The 24,539-nt window shown below is 52.3% G+C and overlaps 1 protein-coding gene across 8 annotated transcripts; it reads right to left on the reverse strand.

Annotated features, from left to right (window-relative positions):
- Positions 1-1,906: 1,906 nt before the first annotated feature.
- Positions 1,907-24,251, reverse strand: eif4g1b (eukaryotic translation initiation factor 4 gamma, 1b). Of its 8 annotated transcripts, none has more exons than XM_078106985.1 (33): positions 23,836-24,251; positions 20,157-20,211; positions 19,923-20,044; positions 19,586-19,672; positions 19,278-19,310; positions 18,781-18,801; positions 18,335-18,529; positions 18,139-18,241; positions 15,626-15,903; positions 12,370-12,462; positions 12,059-12,149; positions 10,499-11,608; positions 10,321-10,409; positions 10,045-10,225; positions 9,465-9,598; positions 9,198-9,350; positions 8,705-9,115; positions 7,600-7,746; positions 7,277-7,513; positions 7,098-7,202; positions 6,714-7,004; positions 6,518-6,629; positions 6,322-6,436; positions 6,025-6,236; positions 5,808-5,935; positions 5,541-5,713; positions 4,941-5,066; positions 4,749-4,830; positions 4,467-4,565; positions 4,193-4,357; positions 3,641-3,722; positions 3,411-3,551; positions 1,907-3,325 (listed from the first exon to the last, which is right to left on the reverse strand). In XM_078106985.1, the coding sequence occupies exons 3-33, from the start codon at positions 19,995-19,997 to the stop codon at positions 3,138-3,140; spliced, it is 5,457 nt and encodes a 1,818-aa protein (XP_077963111.1). In that variant the 5' UTR covers positions 19,998-20,044; positions 20,157-20,211; positions 23,836-24,251; the 3' UTR covers positions 1,907-3,137. The 8 variants fall into 8 exon arrangements, with proteins under 8 accessions (XP_077963111.1, XP_077963104.1, XP_077963122.1 ...); XM_078106978.1 differs by having other exon boundaries at positions 24,064-24,247; XM_078106996.1 differs by lacking the exon at positions 18,781-18,801.
- Between the last annotated feature and the right edge of the window lie 288 nt (positions 24,252-24,539).

Genomic DNA, 24,539 nt, shown 5'->3' on the forward strand with positions numbered 1-24,539 from the left:
ATGAGGCTCAGAAAATATTTCCAGAATGCATGTTTGAGTTTTAGAAGACTTATTTCCACCGTCACAAAAATGGAAAATCAGGGATTTGAAGACTTTTTATAAAACATTTTTACAGCTGATGTAAGCTTGTTTATTCATTTAAATCTAACAAAAAAAGACCTGTAAACTAATTGATTTAGTGTGAAACTGTATCAAATAACGTCAGGTCGAGGAAAGAACGACGACGTGTCGTCTTTTTGAATGAAGTCATGCTGAAGGAGAAGCACCGTAGTGTTCAAACCTCGGGGCAGAAACACCCGTTTTCTAAAAGCGGTTTCACAGAACTGTCCGTTGCAGAATGAGGGCAATGGACGCAGGTCCGTATGTGCACGGTGCCACGGCCCCCTCTAGTGCTTTCAGCACGCAACAGACGGATTCTCCACATTTCAAGAGGACTTTCTACAAATCATTTCTAACTGCAGTTTTTTTTTAAATAATTTATATTTTGTGAGCAGAGTCGCATATTTTAGGTTTCAAATGGAAAACACGTATAAAAGATCCTCGGTCTGCAGCATGTAGTAAGGGAGGACACCCAGGGGTACATTACCTGACTCAATTGCCCCCCCCCGACACAGTAAATCCTGCAAACACACACTGGAGTGTATTTAAGGATGTCAGGCAGACGGCTCAACAAGCCACAAAGCAGATGTGCAATGCAGAGTAGACAGAAATCCGTTCCTCTGTCGGCGTGTGATGTGGGGACGCGGCAGACGTTTTGCTAATGGGCAGCCGGGCAGCCGGCTCACCTGAGGCCGACAGGAGGAGAGACGTTCATCTCTAAAACAAGTCAAGCTTCAGGGACCTGGAATAATCACAGCAAATAACAATGAAACCCGTTCAACATTTGACTAAACAGTCCTGGATCAGGATCCCTGGGGGGGTCAAGAGATCTGTTGATGGACCCTTGAGACCCACTGAAAGTCTCATCGGCCTCTAACCAGAAGACACAACGTGGAAGGACCGTGAACATTTGAGGCAAATCTGTTGTTTTTTTTACCAAATTCTCCACCAAGCTCAAGTCCCGATGCGATGGGAGACACCAAAAAACAAAAGCAGTGGTTTGAAGGCCTGAAGGTTTCGTTCATGAGCGGAAACAAACATTCAGTAGATCCTCTTTGCGTCGCAGCGCCGAGTCTGCAAGTGGACATCAGCTTCTCCGAGGAACCGTCTATTCTCCATGTCAAAGAACCAGTGAATCCAGTGGTTTCACCGGTCTTTGTTTACTTCATAAGGGATCAAATCAGAGCACCTTCTAACCAACGCGGCGCCTCGTGGCCGCACAAATGTTCAAGCGCTTGCGTGAATATCATCAAATCAGAATATGGGGGAAAAACCGCAGTGCTCCAAAACTTGGACGACTGCACCTGAACAATAAAACACACCTGAACTGGGAGGCGCGATAAAAGCTTTGCAGAAACGCTTTCCCCATTTACTGCCACTGAAACTCATCCAACAGAGTCTCGTTTCCCGGAGTTCCCCGAGAAGTCCGGCGCGAGTTGCCATGGAAACCAGGCGGATGACGCCACAGAGGGGAAGAGAAGCAGCTCAAGCAAAGTCCTTCTGCGGGAGAAGACCAGCAGGTGTCTGGATGGAGGCTCTGGAACCAGCGACGAGAAGGACGTTAAAAGGAATTTAGAATCAGCGTCAGCAGACGCAGCGGAGAGGACGACAATCGGCCTTTTGTTGTACGACGACACACAAATATCCTCCAATGGCCTTTAAAAACAAAACTAACCAGCTGTGATTGTACCACAGTCGGACAGTACAAGTACCACAGTCGGACAGTACAACAGTACAAATACCACAGTACAACAGAAGGGATCCGTTGACTCCTTAACGCTCTTAACAAAATCACAAGTTTGGGAGGTTTTGTTTTTTTTCTTTTATTGGCAATGATCTTTATTATCTCTTCCAGTTGTGGATGTGAAAAGAGGCATTCGTTTTTTGTTTTTTTACTTTAATTAAATATCTTTTAATAAAGTAAAGCAAAAAAGTATTTACAATTTTTCAATTAAACTGTGATCAATGACTTGGGTTTGGATAATTACAAGCACCGTCTGCCGGCTGAGGAGAGAAATATAAATACAGGGACAAGAGGAGGAAAGGACCTTAATGTTAGCATCGTTCAGTGAAAAAGAAAAATAACATCTGTATTTACAGAACTCTCCTGAAATACGATTCCGCACCTGGAAGCAGAAAAGGCCGCAGGATTCGTCCCGTTTAACTTTTAAGTGGATTTGTTTCAGTATTTTTTTTAAATCTTTTTTTTTTTAAAAATCCAACTCCAGGCTTTTGTGGGAGGCTGCAGCCCCCCTCCCCTCCTCCCTCCCTCCCCCTTTCTCAGTCAGTTTGTGTTTTACCAAGCGCAGCAGCAACGCACACACAGGACACTGTGCATCGGGGTCGAGGGGTCGCCGGAGGGGGGAAGTGGGGGGGGGGGGGATTGGCGTTGTCACCCCCCCCCCCTCAAGCAGCAAAACGGTCAAAGTCAATTGCTCCTCGGTAACGGCGTCCTCATAAAGTCTGCGCGAGTCCTCGAGCGTCTGAAATGTCCGCGGGACGCGTCTCCACTCTTTCTTGGTATTTTTGCGGTTTATTATAAAACGTTTACTCCCAACATTCAAACACAAAAAAAAAAAAAAAAAAAAAAAAAAGGGAAACGCCAGCCGTGTGCGCGGCGCCTCGCGTAGATCCGCACGGCCAAGTCATCAAAAATATAAACGTGAACAGACGTTTCTTCTATAATCTGTCAATAAGCAAAGTGTCTTGAATAGTGTTGCCGCGGCGATGGGGGTAAACTAACTTTTAGGAACACTGAAGGACACAGCGTCACCCGCCGTGGCTCGTAACTGTCACTCGTCTACTCGCTCTACTTAATCCTGTGTTTCCTTTTATTTCAAAAAAAGACATTCGGTTGCACGTGAAAAAGAAAAAGAAAAAAAGAACACGATCGAACGTTCGATCCAGAAAACAATCTCTCCCGGACGAACATCTTTTTCCGTTGATGCAGAAGTTGATATTTTTTTTTAATTGTCAATTCAGGGTCTGAATCCGTCCGCTGTCTCCACAGATCCCCTCTAAACCCGACCCTCCCCCCTTTAGCTGTTGTCGTCCTCGTCCTCGTCCTCGGCGTTGCGGAGCCAGGTGAAGAAGGCGGTGACGGACTTCAGGGCCACGCCCTTCCCCTGCTGCTCGGCGGGGTCTTTGCTCGCCTCCCACTGGTAGAAGGCCTCCTCCTTGATCACGTCCTCGTCGTACAGCGTGTCGAAGAACATCCGCAGCAGATCTGTGGGGGAGGAGGGGGGGGTGGTCCTTTAAAAACGCGACTGTCAAGCATCCACTCGGCAAAGGGAATCAGGAGGTGAGCTCACTGGCAGGTTGCTCCATCTGCACCATCAGCGCCTGCAGGGCGTAGAGGGCCTGCAGCTCCTTCTGCTCGTCCAGCAGGTACCTCTGCAGCACCTTGGCCCGACGTTTCATCTGCTCGCCGTCCACCTTGTTGGGGTTCTCACCTGCGGGGCGGGAAAGAGCCGAGCGTTACGCCTCATTGACTTGTGAACAGCGCATCTCAAGGGGGGCGCGGGCGTGCGCGGCGACTCACAGACGACCGCCGCCTGGCAGACGCAGGTCATCACGGCTCTGACGAACATGTTGGAGGAGGTCTGCTGCTCGTCCAGGTTGGCCTGCGGAGGACAGATTCACCCGTTGAGCATCCAAACTGGGACCCCACCACAAATCACAAAATTCACTGGGGTTTTTTTTTTTAGCGAGGTGCTGATGAGCACACAGACGGGGGCGGTGCCTTTCGGTGGGAATCTCTCATTTTGAGGTTATGGAAATCCTTTAATTCCCCTGCAACGGTTCTAATAAAACAAGCTTTTTGTTCCCACCAAGAAGGGGAATTTCCACCAGATCTGGGACGGGGGCCGGAACTCATTAACAGACGGACTTTAACTACCCGGAGAGTCCGCTGAAGAACACAACTTCATCACCGAAGGTTGAAATACGAACGGGAACGCAGAGGAAAGGTGCGGCGCTCTAAGCGCCAATACAAACACGCGTCTCCTTTACAGTCGGTTAGAAACAGGCAGAGATTGTGAATGTAACCCAAACAAAGATGGAGGGAGGAGATCAGCATCCACTAGCTACAGACCTCGATCCAGTCAAAGATCCTCTGGTTGTCGGCCTGGTCCTGGATCAGTCTCTCCAGGTGTCTGCTCAGCTCGGCCGGGCTCAGCTCCTCCTTCTTCTTCGTCTGGCTCTCCTCCTCTTCCTCCTGCTCCTCCTTAGACTCTGAGCACAGCGTGAACTCCACGTTCTGGAGACGTGGAGATGAAACAATAAATGAAAGAGTCCCAGTGATGATGGTCTCGTTCACGCACGGGGGGGGGGGGGGGGACGTGGCAGCGCGCTCGCTCGGCTCTCACCTGTTCCGTCACAAACTTGTCCACCTCCACGTCCTCGGGGAGGAAGTCTTTCCACCGGAGGCCGGCCTCCCTCCACATCGTGCCGGCCTTCTTATGGCTCTGAGGGAGGGAGAAGCAGATTGGTTGGAGGCGTATGGGACACAGTAGCTGAACAAACTCTTCCAAATTTACATCTGCTCAGAGGGGAGGGGTTGCATGAAATATTAGCAACTGGAAATTAATGAAAAAAAATGTATCTGTGACAGATACATGGATAAAGTATTAGAATTGATCGGCTCTCACCATTCCTTTGCAGAGTAAAGAGAGGATTTGGACCAGCAGAACTCCCGCTTGACCCTGAGGGATCAAAGGCTTTGAAACCTCCCTGCAGGCGAAAACGAAAAGGCCGACCACATCAGGTCAGACAACAGCCAGAAGGTTATCTCCACTCGCTGACCCCCCCCCCTCCCTCCGGCCGCAGGGCCCGGGACTGACCTGAAAAGCTCTCCCATGGGGATGCCTCCTTCGTGCAGCATGGGAGTGATCTGTTCTGCCAGGTACAGCCAGATGTGCGGGATGTCTATTGCCATGTCTTCAGCCACCTGCAGGATTTCCTGAAGCCTGAGGAAATTTAAAGGATGGAAGAAGATCAGAAAGCAGCTGGGGAACAGCGAGCAATATGGCACCGCATCAACACAAATATCCTGTTCCTTCAGGCAAAGCATCGTGGTGAAAAACGTCCCCATTTCAGATCGACGGCAAAAAAAATAAAAAATGAAGCATTTCCCACTGAGCTTCTGCTCATTCGAGATCCTTCTGCCACAAAGCGCGTTTCTCTGCTGTAAAGCGTCACAAGAGTTCGGTACGGCAGCACTGGTTCCATATCCGATAACGTAACCGCACGGACGGGATTGAACTCGCAACCAATTAATGGAAGGGATGTATTTAAACCTAAGGAAGAACGAGGGGGCGACCCGTCAATCACTGTAGCCCCGCCCTAAAGCACGCCCTGTTTTATATCGGACGCCACATAGACAAATAGAGCAGCTCAAGACGCTCCCAGAGGGCGGCGTTATGGGCGGAGTCCAAACCGACCCGTGGTAGTACTGCTCGGTCGGGAGGACGCCGGCCTTGATGAGCTGCTGCAGCAGCAGCCCCATGTGCTCCCTGGCGATGGTGCTGCGCTCCAGCGTCGACTCCAGCCCGTTTCGCACGAACACAGAGAGCAGCTGGGTGCTGTTCATCTCCTGCACGCACTGCAGAGCCTCCTGCAGGGGGGAGGGAGGGGGAGGGAGGGGGACACAGGTAGTGTGAAGGATGGAATCTGTAACGTACACCTACGAGTGGGAAACGAAACGGTACCTTCATGTCGTTGATGTGGAGGTACTCCTCGATGATGGCCGTGGACTTCTTGCTCAGCTCCTTCTCAGTCAGGGCGGGCTTGGCGGGGGTCTGGGGCGGCGGGGGGGTGGCAGCTCTCTCCTGCTTCACTGTTCACGCACACGGGGCAATGAACACACAGATTAGGGGGGAGTTCTTCCCGTCGAAGGGGGCTTTTCCCGTCGCTCCGTGAAGGTACCGGTCTCTTTGCTCCGGGCTCGGTCGCGGCTGCCGCGGTCGTCCGTCATGCTGGCGACCCGGCGGACGGGGTCGGCCGACCCGCGCTGCTCGCGCTCCCGGCTCCGCTCCGAGTTCTCCCGGCTGAAGCTGCGCTTGGTGACCTGCAGTCGGTTGCGGTCGCGGTCGTCCCGCCTTTCGAAGCGGTCGCCGCGCTCTCGACTCGAGCTGTTCCTGCAGCGGGACGGAGGGAGTGTTGGTATCACCCGTTTTGACTAATTGGATCCGCGGTCGCACTGATTACGTCCCCGCTGCTCACCTCTGAGGAACTCGCCTGTCGGCGTCCTGGGCGGAGCCCGAGGGGGGCGCCGACTGCTGTAAGGCGGAGAAGCGGTTGACGGTGCTGGTGGCGGGACGGCCTCCGGCCTCCGAGCCTGAGGACGGAAAAAGGCAGGCGGTCAGTTTCAGGCTTCTCGTTGCCCGACTTGCCGCCACGCCCGGAACGGCCGACCTACCGGCTTCTGCGGGTTTGGCGCTGCTGCCGCCGCTGCTGCCCTTCCCCCAGCTGCCCCACGTGCCTTTACCACCTGGAGCGAGCAACTGATTGTTGAAGTCGAGAACGGGAGTCTAGAAAGAAGAGGAACGGATTACGCACACAAACACGGGGCCACAATGTCGACAGAAGTCTCTGGTACCAAAATCCTCGCCGACCTTTGTGATCTTGCTGAGGCGAGAGGTGTCGATGGGTCGGTTCTTGGAGATGGGCACCGTATTCCAGCCTTCGTCCTGGGGGGGATTGTTGCGGCCCCCCCCGCGTCCCCCTCCACCCATCCTGCCGCCGCCGCCGCCACCACCACCACCACCACCACCGCCCGGCTCCTTTTTGAAGATGAGGGCTTGCTGCACCTTCATCTGCTCCCGGTGCTCCTCCAGCTCGGCGTCTTTGTGGATCTGGTCGATGGTCTTGGGGCCCTGGTCGCCTCGTCGGGACACCCAGGCGTTCTGGGGAGGGAGGCGTTGTGAGTACCGGGCAGAGGGAGGGAGGGAGGGAGGCAGGGAGGGGGGAGGGGGGGGGGGTGTGCGCGCGTTTGTTACCTTTCGAAGGTCGAGCACATCTTGCAGCATGAAGCGGATCCTGGACGAGGTCTTCTTCTCCTTTATGATCCTTTCCATCTGATGGAAGTACTGGTCCATGCGGGGCTGAGGACGACCACAGCTTGGTGAGTCCATCTGCTGCCACACACTGACCATGTGTGTGTGTGTCGGTTTCTTACCTTGGCCTTCTCAAAGTCGAGGTCCTTGCCGATGGTGGACAGCAGCCTACACAGGCACTCCAGGGACTCGGCGTCGTGGTTCTTGAGCAGCTTCACGATGCAGTCGTGCATGATGACCTCGGTGAGCATCTTGAGCTTGAAGAGCTCTCCGATGAACTTGATGTTGCCCAGCGAGCGCCTCCTGGCCTGGTCTTTGGCGCTTTGCAGCTCGTCGGTGAGCTTCTGCTTCTCCTCTGGCTGCCAGAGGAAAACAAAAAGTCGGGTTGGCGCCCTGCTACCTGCTTTGTCTGGTCACCTGTGAATACACACTGCAGCTACTTTACCACTGAAGCGGCTTCCAGCTCTTTCTGCATCCTCTCGAAGATCTCGTCGTCGTCTTTGTCCTTTTCAAACTCCTTCTGGCATCTATTCAGCAGCAGCTTGCGGAAATTCACAAAGGTTCCCGGCTTGTCCGAGGTTTCGACTTTAAGCTGAAAGACAACGTGAGTAACAAAAAAAGGTCACGGAAAGAAAAAGACGGGGAGGAGTGAGAGGTCACTGCTCAGTTCAACAGTCACCCGTTTCAACTTAAAGCCAAAGTTTGGAGTCAACTTATTTTTCCCCGCAGTAAATTAAGTTGGTTAAAGCATGCACTATATTTAGACGTGTTATTTCCATTTATGCTGCAATGACCGGTTAGCAAACTGACTGATCAATACAGCGCTGGAACCTCCGCGTCCAGGAGGTCAAATGCGTGTTTTTGTCAATGGAGACTGGTGGCGAATATTTAAATAGTGAATATATTCTTATACAATATGGTTATAGGTCTGAAAACCTCATCCACAGCAGGACATTGCTCGTGCGCTTCTTCTTCAAACATGGAAATATGCACCTCATACAACACCACTTCAAAAAAACAGCCACAAACCCACAAAATATTTGTTAAAAGGCATCAGTGTGCAGAACAGACCTGTTAAAAAGAGCCCTTAGTGCACAACAACAGAGGCTCTGCAGTCTGAACCAACAAGCAAACTTTACTCCTCCTTTCCACATTGTGACAAAAGGCAGGGCCTCCCTTTCACAATAAAAGCCCTAGACATATCGAACGCATGAATATTTACGCATGAAAGTCAGAGCACTTGCATGAAAACTAATCAACCCCTTTCACTGCAAGAGGTCAACCCTTTTCGTTATGAAAAGCTTTGATTTTAGGGTCATTTATTAGTTGACATGAGTATGAAAGGGCCTTTTGTTTACTAATGGTGTCTAGGGGAACTTTTTCCCGGCAGGACAAAAAAAGTGTTTCTAGCTTTCAAAAAGTCGCACAGGTGCAAATCACGTAAAATCAAGTCTGATGTTTTAAAACAGCGCCGTGCATAAATGGAATGAAGGCAGTTGGTGTGCACAACGGCGGGATTAAAACACTCGTGAACGCGCTCCACCACTCACCCCCATGAGGCAGCGGCACATGTTGGCGTAGGCCACCGAGAAGTCGGGCTCGGAGATGGCCTTCTCGAAGGTCAGATCTATGACTCCTTTCAACCTCTCCTCGGTGTCGATGGTCAGCTCCGACACCTGCTTCATCAGCTGCTGAAACTTCTGCGGCGTCAGCTTGTTGAGGATGCTGCGGACCCGCTTGAAGAGCTCCTGCGTCTTGGCGTCCTCCGACTCGCTCTCCTCGGGCTCCTCGGCCGCGCGGGAGCGGGTGGGCTTCTTCGCCGTGGGCTTCCAGGCCTTCTCCGCCTTGTTGAGCTGCACGTCGTCGCCCAGCGACATGGTGGTGAGGATCTTCCTCGGCTCCTTGCGCTGCATCTGCTGAGAGCGACGCGGGCCGCCGGCGCCCATGCCCAAACCAGGCGGCTGCAGACAGAAGGAGGGGAGGGCGGTGTGAGCTTTTAAAGCGCAGAGCTCTCAGATGACACACAGACGATGTTTGACTTACCGGTCCTCGGCTTCCTCCGCCTCCGCCGCCGCCGCCGCCTCCGCCTCCCATTCCAGGCCTGCCGAGGTTGGCGAAGGAGGGCGTGAAGTCGGGGCCGCAATTCATTCCCATCAGGCGACTGGGGTCCAGTTGACGCAGCGGGTTCTTATTAGCCTGAAAAGACACAAGTGAACGACCAGTTCACCTCTTATGTTGTCACAGGAACAGTATTTACAACTCACTGAAACCAAAAATCGAATGGAATGTCTTCATCGCGAGATGGGGCACCTTGTCCAGGACGACGTCGCTGATGGCCGGGAGGCCCTCGGGCTTGCTCATGCTGGCTGAGCTGAACTGGAAGCCCAGGAGGAACTCTCGGTCGTAGTGCTTCTTCTGCTCCGGGTCGATTGGCTTCCATTGTTCTGCAAGAGAGAGAAACCAAAAACAGGAGCAGTTAAGAGAGACATTTTCCCTCAGAGCAAAGTGGTGCTCACAACACAGCAGAGCTGTACTTAATAATAAATAAAGAGATAAAGGATTCCAGGTCATTGGAACTATCGTCGCGGTGGTAAATGCATGTACGGTTCTGCACGTGCCAACTGTTTTGTTGCAGATAAAATCCATCTTTGGTAGAGTGACGTTTTGTTGGTGAATAACGTGAAAAGTTCTCATATGCTTTTATTTCCTACGGTTTGTAGTGACACGTCGGGCCTTGCAACACAACAATGATTCCTTTTGTTCAAATAGCCTTCGCTGCTACATCACTATTGTTTACCACTGATCTCAACTCCTCCTTTTCCAAAAAAGCAAACGTAGTCGGCCGACGTCTCGCCAGCGAGATAAGATGGATCAAAGTCCAAGGACACACCCTCTTTGTACTGGTACTTCTTGTCGGCGTCCGGCTGAATGTTCTCCGCATCCGCCTTGCCCTCCTTGTCCTCCTTGTCCTCCCAGGTCAGGTCAGCCTCCTCGGGGGCGGGAGGCCGGGTCTCTGTTGCCGGGGGGGCGGCGGCGGCTGGCTCGGGCGCCGGTGGAGCAACCACTTGTTCCTGGTTCAAGGATGGAGAGGTTGGAAGTCAGAAACCAGATATGTAAATTAAAACTATCCCCAGGAGGAGGGGACTATGACGTCTGGTCCACCCACCTCTTTAAAGGCATCCAGGAGGTCTCCCACCGCCTCCTTTTTGTTCAGATCCTTCATCTTCCTTTTTTTCTTTGGCACAGAGACGGCGGCTGAAGCAAGAAAAACACAAACGTTCGGCCAAAGAAGCTTTTCCATCACTGACGGCGGAGAACAGCGAGCACGCGGCGACCAAACTGACCTTGCATAGCAGCTTCTACCAGGACAGGTGGGACGGCCTGGGGGGGAGGGGTGTCCTCCCTCTCCTCTTCTGTGGGAGAGGGAGGGCTGGGCGCTCTCTCCGGGGCGCAGTCGACTGCGGGAACCGTCTCCTCGGCAAGCGTCTCCTCGGCAAGCGTCTCCTCGGGAAGCGTCTCCTCGGGAAGCGTCTCCTCGGAAACAGTGTCCGCGGGAACAGTGTCCGCGGGAACCGTCTCCGCGGGAACCGTCTCCGCGGGAACCGTCTCCTCGGGAACCGTCTCCTCGGGAACCGTCTCCTCGGGAACCGTCTCCTCGGGAACCGTCTCCTCGGGAGACTGCATCTCTTCCGTGGCCGCCGCCAGGGCAGCGGGCACTGGGGTTTCTTCTGTGATGTCCGGGGCGACCTCGTCTTGGACTTCAGGCCGGGGGGGCTCTGCCGGGACGACCGGATGGGCGGGAACCTCCTGGACAACGGCGGGTTCGGGCTGACTGGCGGGTGCGGCGTCGCCGACGCCAGCGGTCTCCTCGCCGACGTCCGGCTCGGCGATGGGGCTGTCGTCTCGCTCCGTCAGGCCGGCGGCGGGCACCTCGGGGTCTCGGGGGGCCGGCAGCGGCAGTCCGTTGGGGAGGCGGAGCTCCTCCGGCTGAGCGATTGGAGACTCCGGGGGGGACTCGAGGTGACAGGAGGGTGGCGGCGATGCCGCCGCCGGCCTTTCGTGCTCCACCTCGGCGACACCGTTAGCAGCACAGGGGGGCGCGACGGGAGGGGCAGCGGCCTTTTCTTCCTTTTTAACCTCCTTCAACTCCTCTGTGGTTTTCTTGTCCGCTTTGCTTTGCGCGGCAGCGGGGAGGGGTGCGGGGTAAGCGGGCACCTCAGGCGCCGACTGGGGGTGCGGGGGGGCTTCCCTGGGAGCCCGGGGAGCGTCCATCGCGTCCGGAACAGGAGCCCGAGCGGGAGCCGTGTGGACAGGGACCTCCTGCGGTTCTGATAGTAGAGGGGGGGCAGGGGGCTTAGTGTTTGTGTCGGAGGGGGAGGCCTCCGTGGGGACGGGGTCTCCCTTAACCAGTTCAGGGGTCTTCGACGGAGGGGGCGTAGGTTTCCCTCTTTCATCTGGACGGTCAGAAAAATATGCCGTTAAACGTCTGAAGGCCATTTTGTTTATTACAATGTTCAGTTTTCTGATGTATTTACAGTGTAGAATATATATACAGTGTAGAATATATATAGAATATACTCCACGTATTGCTGAGCTTTAAACCAATAGAAATGTATAGCTGCTAAATTCCGACGCTCCTCCGTAAGAACGTGTAAAATAAAGTCAGTGTCCTTTCGGTGAACGTGACTCCATATTACTTTTTAAGTCAAGTCGGCTCGTAAATAATAAAATAGATAAAGGGTATAAAGTTGAATAAAATAAAGAGTCCACAGATGTCTCTCTTGAGCGCTTTGTGGAGAACAATTTTAAATGTCAATCCACAATCGCCCAAACCTGAATATAATCCACGCATTAACTGTGAGAAGGCACTCGTGTGTTTGTGTGTCTGCACATGTGGCACCCACCCGGTCTGACCAGCGCCGGCGAGGCAGCAGCTGGGACGCTCTCACCGTTGAACTGAACCACCGCCGCACTTTCTGATCCCGAAATGGCCGACTGTTATGGACACGCACAAGACAAACACACACACACACACACACACACACGTCATTTCCCTCGTCCTTCCAGTGAAGAAAAGCTTCACGGCTTCATGGCCCAAAACGAGGGAGCCGGCGGAGCAAACCCTCGGGTGCGTTTGATTTCCACAGCTCGTAGTGAAGCACATTCCACAATTTACAAACGTCTAAAAACAACCTCGATTGGCACGGCGGCTCACCTGTGGTGGCGTGGGGGTGGAGCCGCTGCGGCCCCCTGACATAATCTCCTCTGTGATGTCTCGACCTCCTTGGTTCGGGTCCCTTATTCTGATCTATGCAGGAGAGAACGCAAACGGTTACAGAAGAAAAGGATCCGTGCGTGATAATGCGAGGGGGGAAAAAAAGCTGAGTCGAAAATGATTTTTTTTTGGGGGGGGGGGGGGGGGGGGGGGACAGCCGCCCCGACTCGTGATGTAACGGCATACGACTCCCGCTGGCCGCCTCTGACTCCGTGAAAAGCTGCACGCCACAAACACCGGACACCAAAAAGCAACAGGCGAGAAAAATAAGGGCCGAAGAGAAGAAAGTAATTCTGCTTGAAGTCGACTCGCCGACTCACAAGGAGTGCCCATTCATTACAAACACATGCTTTTCTATCCAGCCCCCCCCCCGCCCCCCCTCCTCCATTCACACTCGACATACTTACCGCCGGTAGTCAGAGCTGTCATGCGACTGGCGTGAATCACAGCGCCGCTTAAAGCGACGCGAGGATCCGACTGCAGAAACTGAGCCGCCTGCCGTCTCAGAGGCCTAAACTTTGGACTCCTTTTTAAGAACAATGTTTGCCAGTCACCACTGACCTTTTACCCCCCCCCTCTCTCTCGCTCTCTCTCTGGTTCAGCCCCCGACGCGGAGCCTCACAAACCCATGCAGGCCTCCCTCATCCTGGGGCCCGAGTAGGACTTTAAAAGAGGTTTTGCACCCATCCAGCGCCGTGCGGTTCCAGCTACAGGCCTGCAGAACAGGGCCCGACTGTCAGCGAGCGAGCGAGCAACTTGAATAACTCTCTCTCTCTCTGTGTGTGGTTGATACGCTGAGCAGAGCAGGGAGGGGGGAGGAGAAAAAAAAAAGAGAGGATAAAGCAACTGGCCTTGTAAAGCTGTGGTATTGGAATGTGCAAACCCTCCCACAGAGACCAACAGACAGTTAAAGGGGCCGGAGTGTGAAGGAGGGGCATGGTGGGGGTGGGTGGGGGGACAGGGGGGCTTCCAGGAGAGGGAAAGAGAAAAAAAAAAAGTTGCCGTTATCAAATGAGCTGCAGTTATTAGGAGAAACTCCCCATTCGTCTCCGTCATCATGCACAGTCACTCTCTTTTTTTCCCCCAGGCTTCGCCCCTTTGGAGGGCAGAGGAAACCAGTCCGGGAGGAGGAAGAGGAGGAGGAGGAGGAGGAAGAAGAAGGGCGGGGTGCCACAGCGGAAGGCTTGTTGGTTAGCCCTTCCGGTTCCGATGAGGAGGGAGTGGGGGGGGGGGGGGGGCCAGGCCAGGCCAGTGGCCACGTGGAGCTGAGCTATGTGCTGACTTGTCCTCCACCACCACCACCACCACCACCCCTCCCCCCGTTTTTTCTCTCTGACACGCAGGAAGGGGGGAGAGCACGAGAGTAGGAAAGCGGGGAAGAAGAAGAAAAAGGCGACTTGCGCACGTGACCAGGAAGTAAAAACAGGTCCAGAAATACGAGTCAGAGCCACACAAAGAGACACTGTCCTGGGGAACGGAGGGTCGCGCCAAACCCGCCGGTCCCAAACCCCGACCTACTTTCTCAAAAAAGCATCGCCCACCGCCCCCTTTCAAAAAACCCAAGAATGCAAAGCATGTGGTGCGCACACAGACGCTTGAACACAGGTCTTAAGGCTGAAGCGCTCAAGCAGACGTGCTGCAAAGCTTCCAGCCCCCCCTTCTGTTTTACATGACAGAGGCAATGGTTGGGGGAGGGGGGGGAAATCAATCCTTTACACACTTGCAAGGTTAAGTAAAAGCCTTTCTAAGCCTTGATAGATCAAAGCTGTCCAGTGTAAATTAAGTTTTTACCAACATGTCCGATTTGGGATGTTCGGTCAAATGAAGACAAACAAAAGTTTAGAAATAAGGCACAAAGCTGAACCACGTTCCCATCGGAGCTGCAGTAAGAGGTCAGAGTGAGACAAAATATGCTTCAAGATAAACCGACACGGTCAAACAGATAAACGCCTTCAATTGGCTGAGGTTTGTGCTTCTCAGGTTAGCAACGCTTAGATTACAGTGGAAAAGACAAAAACACGTCGGGCTGCAGACTTCAGTTCAACGAAAAAAAAAAAAGAAAAAAAAGTTGTGCAACAGGTTGAAAACCCCCCAGAATATTTTCATTTCTAGACGGAAAAAAGGTCTCTGAGCAATCAGAAGATGTACAGAAAGGAACGGGAAATACTTCTTACATGCAAGAACAGTCACAGAAGCGTTAAACTGTAAGAAAGAAAAGATCCGTCTGGGGCTACAGTTCACAGCGAGCTACCACATACCAGCGAAGGCCAACCTGAAGGGGGGAGGGGGGGCATGTGGCACAGCGCCGAGTTACGGTCAAGTTCACTCTGTCTGTTCCCCATCAGCAAACCCGACGGGCCGTATTATCTAGACGAGTTGCTGGGTTGCTATGGAGAGGAGAGAACGGTGCTATTTGTTCATATTACCGTATGGGGGGAGGGGGCTGTTATAGAAGCTGCGGCTTAGAGATTTCAACATCCAGGTAAAGCATTCAAATATGAGCAAAGTGTCGTAGGTTTTAACTGGGCACAGGTCAATGCATTCTTCCCACAATGCACCTGCTCCACCTAGTCACGTCAGCGGGCTCCGTTACGTTGCGCTAGTGGAGGCTGATGTAGCCTGGAGCAGCTGGCTGAGAAGGTAACCTTCTGAAAAGTGGAGCCAATGCATTATGTGTATTGGTTGCATTCTTGCTAATGACCAGCAGGGGGCGACTCCTCTGACTTTACAGATTTCTATAAAGCAATTATATCTACATTCTCCAGAAAAGTAAAAATAATGCCCCCGAGAACTAGAAGACTCTGGGACTAATATTTCTATTAAGTCCCGCCCCCGATGGCTGGTACTGCTCTGTGATTGGCCAGCTTCACAGCACAGATGTGGTCATGTTGCTAAACCTGTGATCTCTGCTCCGTTTCTTTGCCTCTCACAGGCACGAGAATGAAGCGAGAGCCCCCAGACTGAATGCATTTGGTCTGGCGATGTCCGGCTGACACACAACCATGAATGTAATCTAATCACCGCGGCCTGTTTGTGCATGTAAACAACTCAAGAGAACAATAAACAACGTCTCTGAAGACATTGTGTGTCCCACTCAAAATAAACTCAGACGTTCCATAGTCGAGGCTCACAGGTGCTTCATTCGGACAAGAGAGCCCTTCTCAGCCATGTTAAAGAGGGAGGGGCCACCTCCTACCTGTTTACGTTCCCGCTTGGTGGCAATGTGTTGGGGGGGTTGAGGCAGCGCCTGTTGTTGCTGCTGCTGCTGTTGCTGTTGTTGCTGCTGTTGTTGTTGTTGTTGCTGCTGCTGCTGTTGTTGCTGCTGCTGCTGCTGCTGTTGTTGCTGCTGCTGCTGCTGCTGCTGTTGTTGCTGCTGTTGTTGTTGTTGCTGCTGCTGAGGGGCCGGGCTCATTATGACGGGGGCCGGCTGCAGTGAGGGGTTGAACTGAGGCTGGGCGGGGTAGTAGGCCCCTGCTGTGGATCGGAAACAGAGGAGAATATGAACCAAAACACACTCTCTCGGTCCAAGCGGAGAAGGCTTTATGTTTTATTATAATACGGGTAGATGTAATCCAGCGTTCTGATTGGTTGCGAGTGAGTCACATTATTGGGCGGTAATGTACAGTTGCTGTTCACATTGACCCGAGCGTTCCGTATCACTCAAACAGGTCAGATTTTGCGCGACCGTTCACATTTTAGCTTTTAGTTTGGTGGCGATCGACAAAAAAAAAGGAGAAAAAAAAAAATGGAAATCCCACAAATGATCGTTTTCGGGCAATGCGAGCTTTGGCAACCGGACAGTTAAGGTGGACGTGATGAGCGATGAGTGAGATGGTGCGAGACCAAATACTCTTTACATGCACGTACGGGGACTATTTTTTCTCTAGACTACTGAAATGCAATAAACTATTTTGTGCTGAAAGGCAGCTATTTACTTACTATTTATAATTTCGCTGGTAACCGATTATAAAGGCAATAAGGTACTTGAGGCAGTACTTTATCTTTAATAATGTAACAGTTTGAGGGTTGTAACAGCACCCCGAACTGTTACAAGTACCCCAGAACACAGGACCTAAAACAGACTTTATACGTGTTTTTAATGTCCGACCACACGTGTAATCAGAAACAAAAGGACTTTTAGTGTTTGCTTCCTTAAAAAGGGAAACTTAAATATTTACATTGTGGCTGGCATGTGCAAATAAACCTCGTCGTAGGCCATTTGTTTGTTAGAAAGGACTCGAGTAGAAACAAAATAAGCCCCCTGGTTGCAGAGGCCTCGACAACAGCTCGCTTCCTCTCACCTCCTCCCCCTTCTCTCACCTCCTCCCCCTCGTAACTCAGCAGCAGCACAGCCTTAATATAGTCAAAGACACAGCAGACCGGTGGGAGAGAAAAGGGGTCTGAAGGAGACTTCAGGGGGGGGAGAGAGACCTACCCTCAGAGTCCTCCTGCTCTCGGGAGCCTCGGCTCCCCATGTCAGACGTCTGCTGGACGCACAACTGTGTCCGACGGAGGAAGGAATGAAAGAAGAGGAGGGCGGGGGGGAGCTCCTCTTCGGACCCCCTCCCTTACTTCTTCCTGTCCTCTCTACAGGTGCCCTCTCTGAACAACTCTCAGCCCTCCCGCTCTGTTGCTCCACCCTCTTCCTCCAGGTTGCTCCTCCCTCTGACCTCCCTGCCTTTCACCCTCTCTCTCTCTCTCTCTACAGGGCAGGCGAGCTAAAGCTAAGCTCCGTTGGGTCATTCAGAGCAGCTCACTGGTTTCACGCTCAGCTGGCGTCACAAGCTACTACAGGAGGGGGGGGGGAGGGGGGGGGGGGGGGTATGTAGCACGAGTTGAAAACATCACTCGACTCGGGACGGGGTCCCAAAAATACTCCTCAGTCATCACTGTGTGTGTTTACTTGCCTGCTAGAAAACAAGTCAGACTGAGCGAACCACGAAACCGGCCCGAGACACGTGAGCTCCTTCAAAGCCCCCCTCCGACCCCCCCCGGCTCGCTGTCCCATGACCCTAAATGACCTGTCATGTGACGGCCTCACTGAACGACCCGGGGTCACAAAGGTCCTCCTCCGACTCAAACAAAGGCCCGTCCCTCGTTCTGGCAGAACACTTATCTAAAACTTGTATTTCGATTAAACTAAATTATTTTAATAAAAACCGACACTCAACACAAGTAACCCGATTTTGTTGCTGAGGAGTTTTTCTTCTTCGCGCAGCGTGCACGTGGCAGCGAGCGCGCGCCGCTGTGTGATGCGAGATGGAAAAAGCCCACCGGCAGCAGTGGTGTGAATGAAGTCGTCATTCAGGCCACGCATTCTACTGCCGATGAGCTACAGTTCAAACAAAGACAGCACGCAGCCGGGATGCCTGACGTCTGCCGTCAGCTCGTTTGTTGTTCGGGGTGTTTTCCCTTCCAGGGACGCAGTGACACGCAGCAGCCCCCAGAGGGCGTCACAACACACGGGATCACCAGCAGACGCCTGGAGGGCTGCTGGATTTACCAGATGAGAGGAAATGGTGAATCAACTCAAGGTCCACGTGTGGGAAGGACGTCAGCAGCAGGTCTCGAGTGGCCGATCAAAGCACGCAGGATTCGTGTTGGATTGAAAAGATGCAGCTTTGGGGGCTTTTTATATTATAAACTGAAGCTGTCTGAATAGGATTTTAGAATAAGAAATGTGCGGGTCCCCCGGCTGGAGCCTCTTACCATAAGAACCGTAGTCCGCGGGGCTGGTGCCTGGGTAGAAGCCGGGGGTTCCCGCTGGGACCGGGTACTGCTGAGGCGTGGCCACGTAGGTCGCCGACCGGTACTGACGGGACATAAGGGGAGAGACGCTCGGGTCATCGCAAGTAGAGGAAAACCACAAAACGATTAAACAGCATGTACACGGATGACAATCTACCTGTCCCGGTATGAAGTAGGCGGGTCCCTGCGGCGAGCCCTGGAAGGGCAACTGTTGCCCGGGGATCATCATCATCTGAGAGCCGGGGCCCGGCTGGTAGACGTGGGTGGGCGTCACCGGCCGAGGGCCGCTGTGGGGAGGGACGCCCCGGGGCCCGGCGCTGGGCGGCAGGCCGGCCCTGTTGGTGTAAAAGGGCTGGAGGGGAGCAAACCAAAGAGAAGGGAAAAGGGGAGGTGAATCCGTGACTGCTGTCTTACTGGAAACAAATCAACCTGCCAGAAGAGATAAAAGCAGCTGATGTGGGCTCATTCACAGCCTCCGCATTGACATTCACTGCTGCCGGGCCCGGGAAGCTAACCCACAGGACCCAACGCCATGGGACACATGCACTGGGAAAGGGGGGGCGAAGGGAGTTCTGACTGGGACAAAAGAGGAAATTGAGTTACCTGTAGCGGCCTGAAGCTTCCCTTTAGCAGCGCAAACACAGGCCACACAGACACATCAGATGGAAGCAACAAGAGGGCGTGAGAGAGAGAGGGAGAGAGGGAGAAAGCACCACAATCAGTTGAAGCAAAGCACCCAGAAGCCGGCCATCCTCAGCCGAGCCGTGGATTCACGCACACATTCGCAGCATGCAGGCGAAAGGTGGAGCAGCGACTCCACAATGAACTCATGGATTGGAGCTCCTCTTTTACGATATACGATAAACATAACAGTCAAAATAAACGTTCCCAGGTAAACCGCTACACACAAAAGTCCAGAACGCATCATTTTAATACTCGAATCCTTCTTCTGAAGTAGTACTATATATCCTGGTAAGCTATACTACTTATTAGCCTCTGCGTTCATCGGGCGTCACACATTAAAGACTTCACGCAGCTTTGTGTACAAATGTCTCCCCAAAGCCCACATGTGATGTAGAGGGTGGGGGTGGCGTTAGTACCTGTTGGTGCATAGGCCGCGGCCCTGGGGCATACTGCGGGGGGAGAGGCAGACAGGACAGAGGTTAGAGACAACAGCACGACGCGCCAGCTTCAGGTAGGGTCGCACGGGGCGCCGATCCAGAGTCTGTTCATCGTAAAACACGGCGACGAAAGGCCCCCGTAACCCAAAACTACGCCAGTTCAGAAGTGCGCTATATATAAATACGTCGCCCCCCCCGCCTCTTCCCCCTGTGAAACCATCCCATTCGGGAGATAAGGACAGTGTTTTGGAGGCTGTTTCTGGCTGAGCGGTGTGGGCGGGGCCTACCTGTCGGGGCTGCGGCGCCGGGTTCATTTGTGGAGGCGGCGGGGTGGCGAACACAACGGAAGGGGGGTGCCCGGGGGGGAACGGGGGCTGCAAGAGACAGGAAGTGATGTCAAAAGGCAGTCAAAAAGCAGGACAAAAGAGGAACAGAGCGAGCATGGGGGGGGGGCGGGGGGAGGCGCAATTTGGAAAGATCGCCATTTGAAAACTAAATGGGTTTCATGGAGTGAATCAGAAGAACCCGACTACTTTTATTGTGAAGGAGTTTAAAGGAGAACTGGTCGGTGACCCCCCCCCACCTCTCGACTTTGCCTCACTTCCGTCCGATGGCACCTCTTACCTGTGACAGGCCGGGGGAGGGGGCGGGGTGGGGGTTGGAGGGGGGTCCTGTTAGAGGCTGTGGTGCTTTATTCATTTCACGGAGTTCTGCATGGGGAGGCGGACGTGGACCGGTGTGCAGATCTGCCGAGGGAGAGAACACAGCGAGCGTGGCTTTAGCCGCGTGGTGGCGTGTGAAACCACGGCAGCCCGAAGGTTACAGTGTATTTTTAGAGTCTGGAAAGGTCTTACTTACATTAATGAATCTTTTTAAAGGTCCTAAGTGTGGTTACACAGAGGAATGCTTTTTCCTAAGAGACGGAGAGAAGGGGAAGCCGTGTTAACAATCCGCTCACTTTGCAGTGTCCACAATAACTTAAAAGTACCCAAACAAAGATGATACTATTTACCAAAAAATAGGAGTTCAAAACCCGCCGACACAAGTAAAAAGCACGCTTTCCTCAAACAACCGGCGAAAGGCTGTTAGTTATGACTGATGACCTATTGCATTGCAACGGTGATGTTGCAGTTCTCTCTACTTCCACCCATGATTGTGCTGCTTTTAAGAGCGGCAAAGGACTCGGTCAGGGCCAACAAACGGGGAGCAGACCGGGCTTTGAAGAGAGAATGAAAACAGATGAAGTTTGATAAAACAGGACAGAATTGTCAGTCTATTCCATCAAAAATCACTGTAGAACAATTTTTTTAAATAATACTTTACAGCATCAAATGGCCAAAAGTATAACAGGTGGGTCACACAGTGATATTACATCATCCACGGAGCGTCACCGTTGTGTATAAATAGACAAGCTTCAAATACAGATTGTTCACGGTTCACATCATTTACCTACTAGGACTATTGCAAAAATAGATACTGTTGAGAGTGAAACTAATTATCGGACTTCTTTGCGCTTTATTACCTCCACGTTTGCACTCAGCAAAAAAAAAAAAAAAAGCTAAACATTTGCTTACCAGCCGAAAAAGTTCACCGATCTTTTGGTGGGAAAAAAATGTACAATACCAACACGTCCACATGTCCGTGGAATCGGTTCCATGACACAACGGCCCGTTACGAGGCGCCCACTTGATGACAAAGCCTTCAGCTTATTGATCTCCGGCGCCATTTTGAAGGGCACTTTACTGCTTTAAGCACACATCACTCCTTACCCACGCGGCAGACAATACAGCAGCGTGGTACGTTTCAGCAGTTGTGCCGAGCAACGTACAGCTTCTCTAAAAAGTGTGAATTGGACGAGTTTGAGATACAGTGACTAAGTGACTGTTTCTTGGAGATGTACAATCTAAGCACAACACTACTGGCACATTAGATTACAAATTGAATGCCTCAGATCAATTCAAGCAACACAGTCCGCAAGACTTTGTTTTGTACACTATACCCCCCCTCCACTGACACGTGGATCCTTTCACGACTCCTGCGTAATCATCCCCTTTCCGATCTACGCTCCTCGTAATAGTGAGACATTTGGTATTCATAGCGAAGGCCAACGCTATCTCTGTCGCGCACACACGCAGCCTACCTCCGTTCTCCCGCACAGACACACACACACACACGCACAAAAAGGCCTGAGTCGTGATGAGTCCAGGTGTTTCTTTTTGAAAAGTGCAGGAAGAGCACACTGCCGGAATGGTTGTAGTCACCCACGTAACCACGACGACGTGAACACAAAACAGACCAAGAACTGGAAAACTAAAGGCCATCTGTGGATGTGATCCTAGCGGGTGGGGAATAAAATCACACGCGGTGGAGGGGTAGAGAAATAAACACCGGGTCAAGTACTAAAAACCTCTGATACCCCCTTGCGCAGCAGGTGACTCCAGGACTTTTTTTTTTTTTTGGTGATGACTCACAGGCGTCCTCGAAAAAGGTGAAAACAAATACCAGCTGTCGCTGTGGGTACAGGTAATGGGTTCAAGCTGGGGGTGGGCGGCTCTCAGGCATCCAGATGAAAACACCAGGCCGCCCGTGTTCTCTGCATCCTACCAGATAAAACGGTTGCAGTTCTGGACAGAACTTTCTTCCCATTCTGGATCCAGTTTCGGCAAGAACGTAGGCCTTCAGACCGCAGGAGACTCGGTACCATTGTCTTCCCCGGCCGACAGCTGGTACGCCGCGATCACATTAGCAACCATTCAGTATCAGCGACAAACACTTATCTGGAAATGTGGAGGTTTGGCTCCACTGAGCGACAAGCGGCATCACGGCACACAGCCTGTCCGCCGCAGTGTTCTTCACGCTTACTACAAGTTCTGCCAAAACCCACACATGCCCAGACTCTGGGCTTTCAAGTTCCACCGGAGGAAGCTCAGTGGTGTTGTTACGCCATGCAAACTGTGACAGCCGGTCTCAGACGCACCATGCAGGAGTCCTTTAATGGCACAACTACTGCTGGTCTTATTAATGTCAATGTACGACATCTGACAAGTCAGCTTCCTTGTATGTCTAACATATTTTGGTAATAAATGTTCCTGATTGCTAATGTTCACCTGAAATGATGAATGGCATCCAAGGTCACGTTCTTGGGACGTAGATAAACACATCTCTTGGTTATAAAGACCCCTCATCCATTTTGGACCCACCTGCTCAGCTATGGTCACATTTCTGCAGCACTAAACATCAGCCTGCAGCTGAAGCATCATGGGAGTGGAACTGCTCACCCCCCATAACCTACACCATCAAACGACGTCCTCGGTGCTCAGTGGTAAAACACCCAGATGTTTGTCATGGAACACCTCTGCAAATGAAACTGCACCATCATCACATTACATCAACCCCTGCAGCTCCTTGGATCCCCACAACTAGATAGTGTGTGGATGCTCCCTGCTGCCATTCCCTGCAAGTCTCACGTTTGACTTTTGATTCAACTATTTAAACATGATAAAATGGCATATGGGCGTGTCTGCACGTCTACACGCAGACACACAACTCTTGGATAAAACAATTAGCGTCGTACTGTAATAAACACACACACGCGAACGGTCACACCGAGCACATACAAAAGGCGTCGTGTTGTGCCGTTAGCACTTAGCCACGTTGCTAACACCGCTGGGCCTGGATCGGGGTTTTTCACCACGTGGTTCCCCCTCCCATTGGGCGCGATGCCGCCCGGTGTGGAGGCTGGGTGGTGCAGGGGCACGGCGGCGGGTGGTGTCAGCGAGCAGCGCAACGTTACCGCGACGAGCCAAGAATGAGCCGCGAAACCTGCGGGGGGGGGGGGGGGGGGTTCTGGTTTCACCGCTCAGCGCCAACCCACCGCGTCACGCCTTCGTTTCACATGCGTTTATACGTCTAAACCCGTCGAGGCGTTTCAAGACTACCACGCGCCCGTCGGCGCAGACACCATCACAACAATGTAACGTGCTATATTACGTTAGCCTTACGTGTCTGGGTAACAGAGAGCCGCACTGCTACACGAACCGTTAGCCCGATCCCAGCCCAGATCTTTCCACCACCCGTCGGTACTTTTACCGCCTTAATAACTTGTAATGCTTTGGACGTGGCCGCTTTACGACACCGGGTGATCGGCTTGCTTTGAGTCCACAAGCACGACTGACAAACGGACACATGAGAGAACAGTAACTCCATCACTCTGCCGGGAGGCTGGCACGATAAAACACAGCTTCGCCACAACTAGCATGAGCTAACCTCCTGCTAGCTGCAGCCTACCGTGGGAGCTAGCGTTAGCTTGCTAGCTAGCCGCTGGTTTGGCTAGCTAGCGGCACAATAAAAACGCGTTAAGCGGCGGAAACAACAGCGTGACGCGACAGCGCATTCGCCGCCCATCAAACGGAGTCGTTCCGCGCACGTTGTAAATTAAATTCTAGACCTCGGGCAGGAACGGGGGACTCTCGCGGCGTCCACCGTAAGCGTGTTAGCTCGCTAGCAGGACGTGCTAAAGCGAAGAAAGAACACCCACGTCGCGTTAGCACGGAATGCTAGCAGCAAGCTAGCCGGCTAATCCCCGAAAACAGAAGCAGGCACGGCGGAAAGCAGTGAAGAAAGTCCGCCCCGGCAGCGTGTCTCTCCGGACCGAAGAGGCGAAACGTAGTCGCCGCAGTCCTTCCTGAGTCTCTTCGAAACTTGGCGTAACATGATGTATTTTAAGCAATTTAATACACAATTTGGCTCGGCACCGTGGCGTTACCTTTCTCTCCTTGAGTCCGCACAGCCGGACGGGCGGAAAATCTTCCCGGAAGCCGGTAGGTGATTCCGGAAAAGTCCCATCACGTGAAACTTTCCGCGTAATCGTCTGCGCGGCTCCACCGACCGTGTTTCCATCTCCGTGTCGTTCACGGAGTTTGAACGATACGCGTTTACGTTTGTTTACGCTCGTTTTACAATAACGGCATTTCAACTTTTGTTGTCAAAATAAAAGCTTGTTTTTTTTCACCCGCAGGTAAAAAATAAAGAGTCGTACTTGAAGTCATCGATACATTTCATGCATAGTGATATTTTCTTAGATTATAATTCATTTGCAGATAGTTATAAGTTTAATTCTTTTGTTTTATAATCAGAAGAAACCAAATATAATTTAAAGATTTTCATTCATTTAAAATGTGGAAAAGTTTCTCAGGGTTAACTCTGACGTGAAAAACCAAGGACATATACTAAGGATATATA

The sequence above is a fragment of the Gasterosteus aculeatus genome, chromosome 1, assembly GCF_964276395.1.
Source record: "Gasterosteus aculeatus chromosome 1, fGasAcu3.hap1.1, whole genome shotgun sequence".
NCBI lineage: Eukaryota > Metazoa > Chordata > Actinopteri > Perciformes > Gasterosteidae > Gasterosteus > Gasterosteus aculeatus.